Here is a 14738-nt window from a genome sequence, read left to right as displayed (position 1 = left end):
GTGAAAGAAATTTCTTATGTGTTAACATCTAATTCTAGAACAATACCTTCAGTTGAAAAACAGAAAAACTGAAAAAGCAATGCTAACTTTAAACTATTTTATTTTAAAATATTTTGCACTTGATTAACAATAAAAAAAAACAACAACACATTTTCTTAATAGTTCAGTATATTTAATTTTCTGTATCAATGTATTTTCTAGCTATTTTCTGCACTTACTAATGGAATGTAGAGAGCTCTAATTTATAAGTAAGTCTGTAATGGATGTCAGTAGCAGATTTTGGTTGTGTTTTGTACAGCCTCAGAAATAAGTCTGCTACTCACCACATAAGAAAATAATGAGGCATAATTGCAACTGTGTCCATTATCATGTGATTGGTTGTAGAGTTTTGTGGGTTTTGAAGAAAATAAGTTGACGTGACTCATGAAGAACATATCTTAGGAGTACCAGGTTACTGTTCTTATTGATATTTATCTAGCAGCTATACCTTATTGCATTTTAAGACCTTTTAAGGTCCTATTTAAACTAATGGTTCTAAATATTAAAGAAATACAGTTAACTTATCTGTACTACATGGATGGTTAAAAGGTAACTATGTTTTCATGAGTGTTGTGATGACAGTATTCTACCAATAATAATCACTGTTACTTTCTTTAAAGGTCCTTGCCTATACAGAAGGTCTTCATGGAAAATGGATGTTCAGCGAGATTCGGGCTGTTTTTTCAAGACGTTATCTTCTCCAGAACACAGCTTTGGAAGTGTTCATGGCAAACAGAAGTACGTGTTTGTTTATAGTATTGTAAAAAATATTCCAGTAAATATTTTGCATGGTATTGATTAATCTTAAAATTTGTGCTTCCTTTGATAAAGTGCTTATGCTTCTCTTTGATGACATATTGCATTTAAGAATCATAAAATCATAGAATCATTCAAGGTAGAAGGAACCATTAAAGGTTGTCTAGTCCTACACCCCTGTAGTGAGCAGGAATGGCTACAGCTCCATCAGGTGCTCAGAGCCCTGTCCAGCCTGATCTTGACTTTCTCCAAGGATGAAGCATCCACCACCTCTCTGGGCAACCTGTGCCAGTACTTTACTATTGTTAGTGGAAAAAAAACAACTTAGATTCAGTCTAAATTTTCTGTTTAAGTTCAGAACCATTTCTCCTTTTCCTGTCAAGTCAAAATCCATCCTATAAATCATTCTCATTACTTCACAGAAAGGCAGGTCATTGGAATTGGTAAATTCTTCAAATGTTTGATAGGAAATTCTCTTTTCCCATTTCAGCTCTTTCTTCCTTCTTCTTTTTATGCATTTATTTATTTGTTTGTTTTTTGAAATATTGTAATGAAATGTCTACTAGCAAAAAACAAACGAACAAAACAACAACAACAAAAAAGAAAACAAAAATAACTCTGGGAGTGAAAATACATGATTAACTAGCTTATGTTTCCAAATGAAATCCAAAATTATTTTAATATGTTGGCAGAGATAAAGATTTTGCTACATGGTGTACTAGTCCTTATTTTCTCTTCTTCATTTAGCTTCTGTTATGTTTAATTTTCCTGACCAAGCAACGGTGAAAAAAGTTGTGTACAGCTTACCACGTGTTGGAGTAGGAACCAGCTATGGTTTGCCACAAGCCAGGTAATTTGATTAAAACAGTTGGTATGTTCTGTGTTTATTATATTATATACATGATATATTTATAATTGTGAATACTCACATTGTTTCTGTCTTGGTAGGACTTTTTGAGAAACAGCACTCTTTACTTAATATGTGTTCTGTTGTTGCAGAATGGAAAGAAAAGTATTCTGAATTGGATTTTGCATTCATTAAAGCAAATACACACCTCCTAGTGAAGGACCAGAATAAGACTTTTATCCTATCTCATCAAGGTCTAGTTTTCAGTCAGATTTTATAAGTATGTGCACAAGTGATCATCCTTATTGTGTTTGTAATGAAGAATACTGAAGTAAACTTGACTGGTTTACTGAATGAAAATTATATTTTTGTTATATACCTTCTCCCTGGCACTTTATGTGAATGTATGTGCATTTTACTTCATTATTCTTCAGTATAATGGCTATTTTGCATTTTATAAATTCCTTTTATTTCAGTGCTGGGTAAGATGGTCTTTATGTGTACCCCACTGATCTTGCTGCCATGTTTTCATTTGTTTAAAAGTGTTTGTTCAAACCTAAAATCATCTTTGAGTGTGCATAATCAAAAGTCTGTGGATGCCTTATTAGATTCCAAGTGATTTCTATTCAAAATCAAATGAAAATATGAGAGAGAATAGACAGCAGGAAATTCAAAAAATATGCTGCCTTGGGTTCAGATCTCAGTTTGGCTTGCCTTGGCCAAAAGCCAATGACTTAATCATCAGCGTGCTATCTGGGATGTGTCTTTTTCTTTAAGTCATTTTCTACAGGCTAAAAATTCACATTTTCCTTGTTTTAACCCAGTGCAGAATGTGGAAATACTCTGTAATGTCAAAGAGTTTATAGGATTGGATAACTGTTTCTTTTCCAGCTGAACATCATTCCCCATCATGAGCTCAAGAGTCTCACGATGCCTAAGTCTTGATCTCCTGAATGTGCTGAAATCCTTAGGCAGACTGCCAAGTTTCTCAAGTTTTCAGTGAGATCAAGGGGAAGTTGAGGCATCTCTTTGGAAGGTGCATCTTGTTAGCATTTGCATTGCTCTTCCAAAAACTCAAATTAAAAGAATTGCAGTCTCTAAATGGAAAATAATAGAATTCTTTTCTGAAGGAAAAAAAGAAAAAGACCACATGTTCTGGAACAAACAAAATGCAAATGAATCAATCAGAGTGACTTTTCCTTCTTAAATTCATATCCTTTGTGCATTACTCACTGAATATTTGTCTGGAAAAGTTTGTTGATATATAATAATTGAGAAAAGTTTCTGCTTCAATATTATGTGCATTTATTTACATATTTTTTCATTACAGTTCTATTTGAATCATAAGCAAGCTTGTTAGCTTTCAGAATAAATCTGGCATGTGGTAGTTAAGTTGTTTTTCCTTTTTGTTTTTGTGCAATCACTCTGTGGTTTATGCACCGTAAAAGACCCTTTTCCTTTACTTCTGTCTACATACCCTTTATGTCTACAGTAGGACTTCAGTGAAGTAAGTGAGGGAAAATCTGGCTCAGTAACTGTAGTAACTACAGTTAATGTTTTGTTTATACTGCAGTATAGTTTTCCTTCCCATTAATATGTTGTCTCCAGAATGATAGTAGGAGTTTTAAAAAATATGTATATTTATATCACAAATGTAAATAGAAATGGTGAAAAGCCAGCATCTACTCAGGGAACTGCTACACTGAGTAAAACATCAACACACGTTATGCCCAGTTTTCCAGATTAAACTGTACTTTAAAATATTTTAACAAAAGCAGAACTTTCTAGTGGTTTTGCTTAAATTCATTAGTTTGATTTTCTCTCTGGTAATAGCTTTTAAATTTTAAATTAATTACATTATCATAAAAGAATTGCAATTCAAGATGGAAACAGTCTGAAGGAGTTAATTAGTTTTAATGAAGCAAGTATGTGTATTTTAAGTATGTTCCTATTTTCATGGAGAAATCCTGTAACTAGTAAAGATGGAAGAAAAAATTATTTATGATTTAATAATACAGACAAATAGAAGCAGGTACTGCATCTCAAGACTGTTAGAAAGCAACCATTCAGATTAAATCTCCAGTTTGCCTCTGCTACCATTCCTTTGGTGTGGGAACATATAGACCTTTGCGTGTTGAATGCTTTTATTCAACAAAGCATTCAAGCTATGCTCAGAGTTACAGAGAAATAATTATGTCCTTAAAATCAGTCAGATGTTGAAGTGCTTGGCAATCACATTCATCTTTGGTAAATGAACTTTCATTGTTCCTAAACATGATGCACTGATTGTAGTTTCCTTATGACCTTGTCATAGGATACAACTGTGCAGACAGTACAACCCCTTTTATTTAACTTATTTCTTCACCTTTACATACAACACTATTAGCAAACCACTTTTTATGGTTTAGCAATTCAGATACAATTTACTTATGTGATTTTACTGAAGTCAATATCACAGCCTAGAAAACAAGCATGAACTGCTAGTGGTTTTGTGAGCATATAGTGATCAAATAATTATAAAGATACAGTTACAGTATCATACTTCACCATCTCACAAGTGCTAGCATCTCTTACTGAATTTCTGTGGGCCATTAATGCTTTAGGTGAAGCAATAGCTTCAGTTATTATTATAAATACAAATGATAATAATAAAATCATGGAATTGTAGCAATTGAGAAAAACCTCCAAGATCATCCAGTCCAACTGTCCATCTACCACCACTATTTCCCCACTAAACCATTTCCATTAGTACAACATCTACACATTTCTTGAACACCTCCAGGGATTGGTGACTCTGCCATCAACCTGTGCGGCTCATTCCAGCACCCCCTCAGACCATGCTCTCAGATAAGAAATTTTCTAATATCCAGCCTGAACAACCTGGTGCGACTTGAGGCCATTCCCTCAAGTCCAATCACTAGTTACATGGGAGAAGAGGCTGACCCTCACCTCACCACAACCTCCTCTCAGGCAGTAGTAGAGAGTGATAAGGTTTCTCCTGAGCCTCCTCTTCTCCAGACTGAACCATCCCACTTTGCTCAGCTGCTCCCCATGAGATTTGTACTCCAGACCCCTCATGGCTTCATTGCCATTCTCTGGACATGGTCAATGGTTTGCTGGCTGCTTCAGCCCAGTTTCGAGACGAGTGGGGCAGAGCGATTTTGGAAAATCCAAGCCTCTGGAAAAGGGAAACAGGGAACCCCAAAGTAATTAAAAACAGCAGCAATGATCTGAGGAGAAACAAACTAATTTACTAAATATGGTATTGGAATACAAGATGACACACTATAGTATAATATAATTAGAATTGAAGCTAATAAATCATATATAATGAGAGAGTATCTGAAAGCTGTAGGCCTTACAGTAATACTGAAGTGATGCATGCAGTCAGGACAGGCAGCAGCGAGGAGAGAAGAGAGAGCTAGAAGAGAGATCAGGTGACCTTGCCAGGTGTTAGATCTCCTCTCTGACTGCAAAGTCCCCTGGGGAATGTAGTTCTTCTGTTCTGGACAAGTACTCGGAACTGGAGCATTAATGCTTTAACTCCCAGTGCACTATATGATGTTATGATGTTATGATGTGGAATACCAGTAACCAAAAATCATCAAACTATGACACTCCAGGGCCTCAATATCTTTCTTGTAGTGAGGTGCACAAAATTAAATACAGTACTTAAGATGTGGCCTCACCAGAGCTGATTATAGAGGGACAATAATGTTTCTTGTTGAAGGAAAACATACATTTAGCATGGCAACCATGCTTAACGTGCATTCAGCACTGCCACTTTTTCTGCATCAGTAGGTTGTTGATGGATTTCCAGTATACAGTGGGTTTTTGGAAAGTACATCGTTGGGAAATGATTTGATCTCACTAAAGCATAAAAACACTCTGAGAGCTTTGACTGAAAGCAAATGTTGCTGAGTTTCTTGCCGGAAGCTGGTGGCTTTCCGAAGCCTTTTATTTGTTCTGTATAAGGAACAAGATAAAACATCATGCAGGTGCTACACTTCTAATGAGATACCTATGAATTTTTTTGTATTAAGTTGGATTGTAGCTAAGTTAAAAGTGATTGGGAAAGGGGTTCTGATCGTGCTCCATGTGTGAGACACAGAACATCTCTTCCCTGAACAAAACATTGTTTAGTAAAGATAATTAAAGCAAGTAGAGCTTGGAAAATTGGATCATCCTATCATAGGATCTTCTGCAGCTTCCATTCTGAGGAGGTATTTCATAGTTCTCCAGAAGCAAAGGAAGTACATTTGTTGTTGCATCATCTCATTTCTGATGGCAGACAGAAACAGAGAAATTGTTTGATCAAAGGTGGAATAATTCAGCAAGTCACAAAACAGAGGGTCTTTCTGTGTTAACTGAAACAAGCAGGTGTGGAACCAATTTATTGCACATATTTTTTTTTCCAGACTGCTGAAATAACTTCAAATCTTTCAAACAACTTAGAAAACAAACAAGGAGCTTTTTCAGTATAATTTGATTTGGTAGAGATTTCACCTAAATCAGTCTTCAAATGTGAAGCAGTAACAGTTCATAGATTTGTGAGACTGATAGTTTTCTGGTGAGGTCTAAAGGCACATACTAATTTATACTGATGCGTATACTTTTGTTTCATTGTGAGAGAAACAAAAATTCTACAACAGAAGTACTTTGCAAATTTAATGATCTCTTTAGCACTTTTATTTCTGTATTTATTAATTTGCGTCCAGCATTGGTCATAGTTTACTGGGAACAATAAAACTTGGAGAGTTTCACTGTAAAACTGTTATTCAGAGAAATACAACACCAAGTGTGATTACATTCAGATAGTTCTTAAGATAGATTGTTCAGAAGAAGCATAGTAGAAACAAAACATTTGCAGTACCTTCTGTGTACTAGTGGAGTGTATGTACAATTCATTGGCAAGGCCATACACAGCTCAGGTTTGAGTAAACATAGAGGTTAAAATATAAACTGAAGAAGAAAAAGAGGAAAGCACACATGTGCTCACATGTCATTTTTGTATGCCTAATTTGTGAGTTTAAGTATAGCAGACGCTCACAAACTAGGCACTGACCTTTCAGACATATAAAGAACTATAACTGTGATAACTGTTCATTCTGAACATTCCAACAGTCATCCTTTTAACCAGAGGCAGGGTGTAGTGCATTTATAGAGGTATGTGCATATATCTTTATAAATAGGTATTCGACATTTTTGTAATTGATGCCTGTTTTGACACCTTGAATATGACTTTGTTGTAAGAGAATACTTAGCATTCAGAGCCCTAAAACAGTGCAGTTAATATGTCTAGGGGGCATCTGAAAGCGAAACATCAGGTGTTTTTAGTTACTCTTGGCAAGCCATATATATCGTGCATTAAATTCATGAATAGGATAAATTTTGAGGATAGTTTTAGAAGAAAAAAAAAACCCAACCACACAACAACATACAAACATTTCTCTGTTTTGATCAGTTTTCAAAATGTGTTTTTCTCTAAAAACAAGTATTTGAGAAGATGAATTTTTCTTCCTTTCAAACATTTTCCTTGTCTCTTTTCAGCAAAGACTGTTTTCTTTGGAAATGAATTATGATCAATAAAGCTGTCTCTGCTTGTTAAAGATTTTTTTTTATTTTATTTTTTATTTATTTATTTATTTATTTTGGCATAATAGTTTGGTTCTTTCTCCTCTATGCAGTCATCTAATTTATAGAAAATGTGTGGAAATTGAATATTTCAGAAGCTTTTATTTCTTTTCCCAACTTCAGTGAAATGCAATTCAGGAATTATCTTGGAGAGATGGACAGGTGGGCATGAGATAACTGAATAAACTTGGATTTTTTCAGAAACCAGTCTAGAAGTACAAATCTTAAAAGTTACTGGAATATAGGAGTAGATCATGGGTAACTGACTATGGACAAGGCACACAAATTGTGGAGTAAATATCTTTAGCCCATGTGCTGGAAATATACGGTACTTTAATATCTATCACTCACCTTAATGAACTTATCTCAACATGTCCTTTTGAAATAGGGAAATGCTTCCTTTATTCCTGCTGGACAACACAGGCACCAGGAGGTCTGCAGTTCCTTTTGCTTCCAGTTTTTTTAACCAGATTCGGAACAAAATAAACCACAAAGCACATTCTTCTGAATTATTATAGTATTGCAGTTCTAGTAAAATAAAATAGAGATCTTAATTTGAGTAATTTCTCAACTAAGGGATATGGTGTCTTTTTGACTTCATTAAGTGGAATAAAAAAAACCTCTGAGATAATCTGAAATTAATCACACTAATAACGTTGTTCTATGTCTTAAAATTTAATGAGGCTCTTAAAATAATCATTCTTTAAATGTATTTTGTAGGAGGATCTCTCTGGCCACTCCCCGACAGCTTTATAAATCCTCCAACATGACTCAGCGCTGGCAAAGACGAGAGATATCTAATTTTGAATACCTGATGTTCCTCAACACCATAGCAGGTAAAGTTTCTGACTCTTTAATCCTTCATGATATGTTTATGTTTGTCAAAGTCTTAAGCACTGTGACTTGATAGAATACATTCATCCCTCTGGAATTCAGCTGCAGGTTTATGATAGATTCTGAAATACACACATTAAATTTTCTCAGAAAATGCACAACCTATCACCAAGGCTTTAGATTCATGTATTGTTGTGGAGGCTGTTCCTTGCTCTCCTTCTGCCATTTCCTCTGCTGACAGCTTTGTCTGAAGCTTTATTAGAGTCAACAAACCATTGCCAGAGAATGTCTGGAAATAATAATGGGAAAATGTAATTTTGCTACTTCATCATTCTCAGCAACAGCAACAAGACAGCAGAATAACAACAGTATTCTGCCTAGTACAGATGTCACCTGGATTGTGGTATGATTAGATTACAGCATCTTTTCTCATTTAGTTCTTTGAACTGAAATATAATATCAGATTAAGTGAGAAATAAAATAAAATGAGAAATAACTGCCACAGACATCCATTCGTTACTGGCAAAAGAAGAGTTTTTCTGGCAATTGTTATTAATTAAACATTCACAATGTGTTTTTTCCTTTCACCTTTCCCTTTTCTATGTATTAATTTAGGCAGTACTTTTAAATGTGAGAAGCAGCAATTTTCTATACCATACACAAAGATTTCTTGGAGATAGTTTATTGTTAAGATTCCTGCCTTTAGCACACGTACTGCTTATCAGCCTGCCTGTCAAGAGGCTTCCTCAGACATTTCCCTCCAGTGAGCTTTAATTTGAAGGCTAAATTAAATCCCACCAGGTTCCACATCTCATATTCTTACTTGGTCCTGACTTTCCTCCTTGAGGTTATCCTCTGTCCAGGCCAAAGACAAATGTAAGTGCAAAACCCCATGGTAGTGTCCAAATGTCCATTACTGTGACCAGTCTGAGCTGAGTCACTGTGTTCTTCCCAGTGGGACAGTGGCAGAATTCAGCAGCTGTCAAACTCAGTTTCTTTAAACCTTTAGGTTTTTGCTTTTGTGTTTATGTGGTAGTTGTCTTCTGTGCATCCAGGCTCACAGGCGTTAATAAATGTGTCACCAGATTATCCCAGTGCGATACAGAAGTGTTACCTATGAATGGCTGGAAATCTCAGGACATGTATACCTTGTGCAGTGGAGTATGAAGCAGCATCCCTGAAACTACCAGAGACTTAGGCTGGAAAGTCTGTGTGGTGCAGTTGCATGCAGGCACACCAGCATGGCTTCTGAGCATTACAGCCACAGTCACCATAGATCTATGAATAGGGATGAAGCCCTGTTTAGCGTTTATTACCTATGGCACTGGGCCATGAGAATGATGCTATCCTGCGGCTGGACACTGGCTTCATCCAGTCTCTTTGTGTCTCACACACATCCACTGCCCTTCTGGTTTTAGGAAACCCAGGCAGAGCTTCACAGGCTCCCTGTCCACATCACCCAAGCTTGGAGAGCTTGCTGGAGAGCTGGAAGTTATTAAAGTTCTCTCTGCCTCTGACCAATGCATTGACAAAGCTGCCTTTCTCTTGTAATTTCCTTTTCATATGTTTGTTTTTTCTTTAATCAGTGCGTCTAAACTCTTTAATGAGAGGAGACAAGAGCTAAGCCAATTTTTGATAAATTACTTTTCATTTTTAATCAGTTTAAAAATTCCAAGGTCATTTATTTTTAGGTACATCACCAATGCATCAAAACCTGAAGACATCATTGTACTTGAATTCAATTAAGAATTGTAGTGATACTTACAGCAGAGTATCCATCAATAAACAAGCTTCAACTTAAAGGGATCCCATCAGAGTACCTCAAGATAAACACCATAAACACCTTTTTTTTTTTTTTTTTTTTTTAATCTTTTAAATTTCTTGTTTGATATAGTGCTGCTAGGCAAGCTTCCCAGCCAAACACCTGATTGGTCACATGAAGCAAGTTTTTCTAAATGTCATCTAGTATTATTCGTCTGCTTTACAAAAGTATAGGCTTCCATACACGTTCTGAGTTTCATGGTTTGGAGGATTACTGGCATATTCTTCTTATTTTCCCTTGTCACAAGGAATGTCACTTATTCTGATTGTTATTTCAGACCCAGTTGTGTTGCTAAGCATTCACAAATAGGTTCTTATTAGCCTATGTAATTTCTGTTCTGTCATCATTTTCCAAGGTAGGTAGCAGTCATCATGTTAGACAGGGAAGAATCTACCACTGTACCCTCTCAAAAGATTTTTGAAGGATATATAAAAGAAAATGAGATTCTTAGGTTCTTTTATTGTCTGATGGTGTTTCAGTACTATGTGAACATTTCTGAAAAAAAAGAAAAAATTGAACCTTTTCCAATAATTGAGACTATGAACATAACCAAATAGACGTCAGTTGCGAAAATTATAACATCTTCACTGATGCTGTCCCATAGAATTTCATGATGTTTTGTTTGAATAGTAGAGTAAAATTTATTTACAATAGCTGAACCTCCTGCCAGCTACACACATACAGACAAATACTTTACGAAAAACTTAAGAAATTTAAACCTGGCTGAAACACAACATGCAATTCTACACATCAATGAACGTTTTTTTTTTTTTTAATCAGTTTGGAAGATCTAAAATTTTTGATGGAAGAAAATTTCAGATTTATTTATTTATTTATTTCTGAAGCTGAAGTAGTAGTTTCCTTCAGCTAGGAAACATGCTTCCCAAAATGTGTGAAGACCTTGGAAGTATTGCAAAGAGTCTCACTGTAACTTTGTTGACAAGAAAGAAATCCATCATAATGGAATGCACATGAGCTCCATGGCCAGTGACAGTGGGAAAAGTTTCAAAACTTTAATAAATTTGAAAGGCTAGAAGTTCTCACAGAAACAAGCAGTTTTCTGGCTCTATCATCACTGTACTTCCGGGGCCTGAGATCTATCAATCTACAAGGTCAAGAGCTATGAGGCGGTTTGAATCACATCACTGCTTTTACACCCGTATTTTTTTTTAATCTTCTGCTGAGAAATATTTCTCTAAAATATTTACCTGTCAAAGAATGAGCATTTTCTGATGAAGCACCAAAAATATGTGAACCTCTAACAGAAAAACTTACAGGACTAGAAGCAGAGTGACCAGATTACATGATGACCTTATATTGAAAACTTTGGAACTGATAAGTGTCCAGGTACATCTGTGATACACAGAAGCAAATTTCTATATGTGCTGTAGACACTACATTTGGCAGTCAGAAGAAAATTCAGTGTTTCCTGTTTCATACACAAACATGAAGTATTGAATATATTCATGACATCCTTTGTCACGTGATGGCATGGTGTATGATTTCTTTCTGCTTGTAAATCTGATTTCCAAATACACGTTTAATTAAATGCTTTAAAATAAGATATTTCCTTAAAAGATACAACCTCTTTGCCTGTAATTGTTTGTATAGGCAGTGATGGCCTAGTTTTGGACTAGAAATTCTTGTATAATAACGTAATCTTATTTAATAAAATCATTGGTTTTAGTTGTTGAGAAATACATGCACCTTAATTTTTTATTCATCTTGTTGGGTAGCTCTTACTGGTTTATTCTGCATGTCTGAGCCATAGTGTAGTCACGTATCAAAAGTAGATGTTTTCCACGTAAGAAATGTAGATCATTTGCTGGCAAGTGAGAAATAGGTCCCTTTGTAGTTTTTTCTTTTCTTCCAAATAAGTAGAAATCCACTAACAAAGAATTTTAGTACTTCTTTTTTGCCAGTTTTAGTAGCTTCTTTTCTTCTTAAGTGGTGCTTAACTGTCCTCTAACCCTTTACACAATGACAAGAAGCTATTAATATTTTCTTGTGCCCCTTTTCTGAAATTATTGAAGAAGAGCAGTATTGGAAAAGACGTTCAGAACTGAAGTTTCTGATACCAACTCATTTTGCTTATTTGTGACATGCAGCTGGGTCTTTTTCCACCGTAAGTCCTTTGCCTGCTTGTTAATGCTGCTAATCATGCAAACTTAGTTGATCCCAGTAGAACAGGACTACTGAAGTAACCCGATAATCTATCCTTATATCAATTAAATATGTTTGTCCTTACAAACATAGCCTCTGTGTAGCCTGTAAGTTCTTAATCAGTGTTTAAAATACAGAAGTGTCCCCTTGGAAAATCCATCTTTCTATGACTTTTTAAAAAATTTAAATCACCCTGTAAAGCATCTTTGAAACATAGCTTACCTTCGTTTTCAGCTTAACTGTTTCTGTTGTGATCTCTGTTCATGACTCAAGAACTGTCTAATTCTATCATTTTATTTATTTTTTTTTCCCTGGATCATTTCCTGTGCAAGGATATGACGTTATGCTAGCGTCATATTTTATTCCAAATTCAGTTCAAATTATCTTTCTACATTTTCAAAACTCTTGTTGCAACCTGTTTCACTGGTTCTCTGGCCAACTACTTTCTCATCTCCCTATTCTTTGTCTAAGGTCTTCACCTCTTCCATGCACTCTATGCTGACTTGACCATATTTCATCATGTTTACAGCCCTGTTTTTTTCTCTATTTTCCCTCAAAGGTAAACACTACACTCTGCTACTTATCAATCAGTCTCAGTGTTATGCTCTCCATGCCCCTGTTTTTTGTCCTGGCTTTGCAGATGTTCCAGGCCATCTTCCCCCTCCTCCAATCTATTCCCTTCCTAGGGATTCTTTAGTTTTGAAGGCTTGGGAACAGCAGTGATGCACTAATTGTTCATTCTTCAGATACATATCAAAAGGGCTGTTTTTTTTTAACGATTTTTGCTTTTACTGAATTTTTGAAATTATTGGAAAAGTGCTTAAAAGTAATCCCACTGCAGTAAATGAAAGACTGGGGGTGAGAAGTAATTCTCTATGTTTACAACGCTCACTATTTTAAGTAGAAATCTCATTTCGAAATCTATTTCCCTGTATTTAACTGATTTTGGATGCTTTTTTCTTTTCAACCTGCAGTGTATTAAGTATGTGTTTGCATTTGTATTTATTGCAACTTTAATTCTTTTAAATCCTACCTGCCACAGACCTTGATAGAACTGGAGAATAATTATATCCATAATTTTTGTAAGTCATTTCTTATAGTGGAAAAGTATTATTTTTTAAGGTTTGTAGAAAAATATGACATCTTTAGTCAGGTAATAAATTCAGATGAACTTCTTCTCCCTCCTTTTTTTTTTTTTTTTTTTTTTTTTCTTCTTCTTTTTGCCTGTTTAGCATTTTCCACTTTTTTTACTCTGTGATGTACAAGCCCTCACTGGTTAATTATGTATATATTTAGCTACTGCATGTGTTGGGCTTATTATTGTCATCTAATTAGATGTAACTCGAACTACTTGCTTCTAGAAAAATCATTAAAAATTCTTTCCTAATGACCTAGAGATGACAAAATGTCTGTAAAGTGTGAAGAAGCAGACAAGCACAGGAACATCGCTCTTAAAGAGTGTTAATCCAGATGCTGCAATCATCTAATTAAACAATATTTTGCTGTCATTAACATTTTCACCAAGGAATTGCAGTTATAATTTCTTTGTCAGCTGTCTCTAGCTCACTTTACCTTCAAAACTAAAGTGCCATATAAAAAAGTTAAATTGGATGGTTTAATTAAAAAGTTTTTTTTAATGAAGAAACATATCCAGTTATTCTGAGAACTCATTTACTATGCCTCAGTTTTATTGTTCAAGTAGATTAGTGTCAGAGGCTTGCAATATTTAATATTCAGCCTTTAATATTAATCTCTGTAAGCCTACTTGGTAAGAAATCTGAAGCTTCTAAAAAGGTATACTGACTACCAGTAGTAGTACAGGTTTACATTTTATATTTATTTAGCTAAAGGAAATTAAAAAAAGATTTTTGCTGGAAGCATCATGCAATTAAGAGATGGCTGAATATATCAGTCTGCTGACTTTTTACTCTGAAAATGACCATTAAAAACTCAAAAATTATCAAGAAAACATTCCTAATAAAGTTAAACCACTAATATTTATGCATGTTTAGAATTAGGGATTTGTAATCCCATTACAATCCAAGATCACTGTCCCCCCTCTGATAAGCACAGATGTGTGGTCCTACTTCGTCATGTGCATTTGGTCTACTTTTGCAACTGAAACTAGGGTTCATCTTCTGGAATTGCTTTTATTTGTTGATATTAAAAAGAAAATTGTTGAATGAAGACAAATGACAAACTTTTTTCTAAAAATCTTAATGTTTTTTCTTAGTAATTAATCTCTTCATATGATTTATAAATTCTGAAGGAAGAGGGAAGTAAATATTTTATTTAGACTATGGTGACATTCTCAAACACGCAGTTGGAAGTGCTATGTAGTACGTAGCTTATCCTGTCCAAACTGCAAGATAATCTTCTTCAAATTATTTCTCATTGTGAGATTTTTTTATTTTTTTTTAAAGCACACAAGTTGCTGCTAACGTGGAGTTAATTCCACATGATAATTTTCTCATGTGACTATACTTTAAGTATCCTGTCAGAACTGTGCACCAAAGGAGAACTCATGTATGGCAGCTAGGGTTGGGATTGATTTTTCTTGCACTATGCACTTACTTATCTGTGATTTTCCCATGTGAAATTGGAACAGAAAGCCAAAATCTAATTGATGGAATATTTAAATTG

At 34.9% G+C, this 14738-nt stretch overlaps 1 protein-coding gene across 19 annotated transcripts in view; it reads left to right on the top strand.

The window, feature by feature from the left end:
* NBEA (neurobeachin) overlaps positions 1-14738 on the top strand; it is a 460574-nt gene that overhangs the window by 359324 nt on the left and 86512 nt on the right. For all 19 annotated transcript variants that reach the window (XM_085555249.1, XM_085555204.1, XM_085555247.1 and 16 more), the window contains 3 exons: positions 660-777; positions 1543-1645; positions 7997-8112. In XM_085555249.1, coding sequence (XP_085411375.1) covers positions 660-777; positions 1543-1645; positions 7997-8112 — 337 coding nt within the window. The remainder of the gene's footprint in view (positions 1-659; positions 778-1542; positions 1646-7996; positions 8113-14738) is intronic.

This window comes from Coturnix japonica, chromosome 1 (assembly GCF_054131305.1).
Source record: "Coturnix japonica strain WE chromosome 1, WE-NBRP24, whole genome shotgun sequence".
NCBI classification, from domain to species: Eukaryota; Metazoa; Chordata; class Aves; order Galliformes; family Phasianidae; genus Coturnix; species Coturnix japonica.
This window is presented reverse-complemented; position numbering and strand designations above follow the sequence as displayed.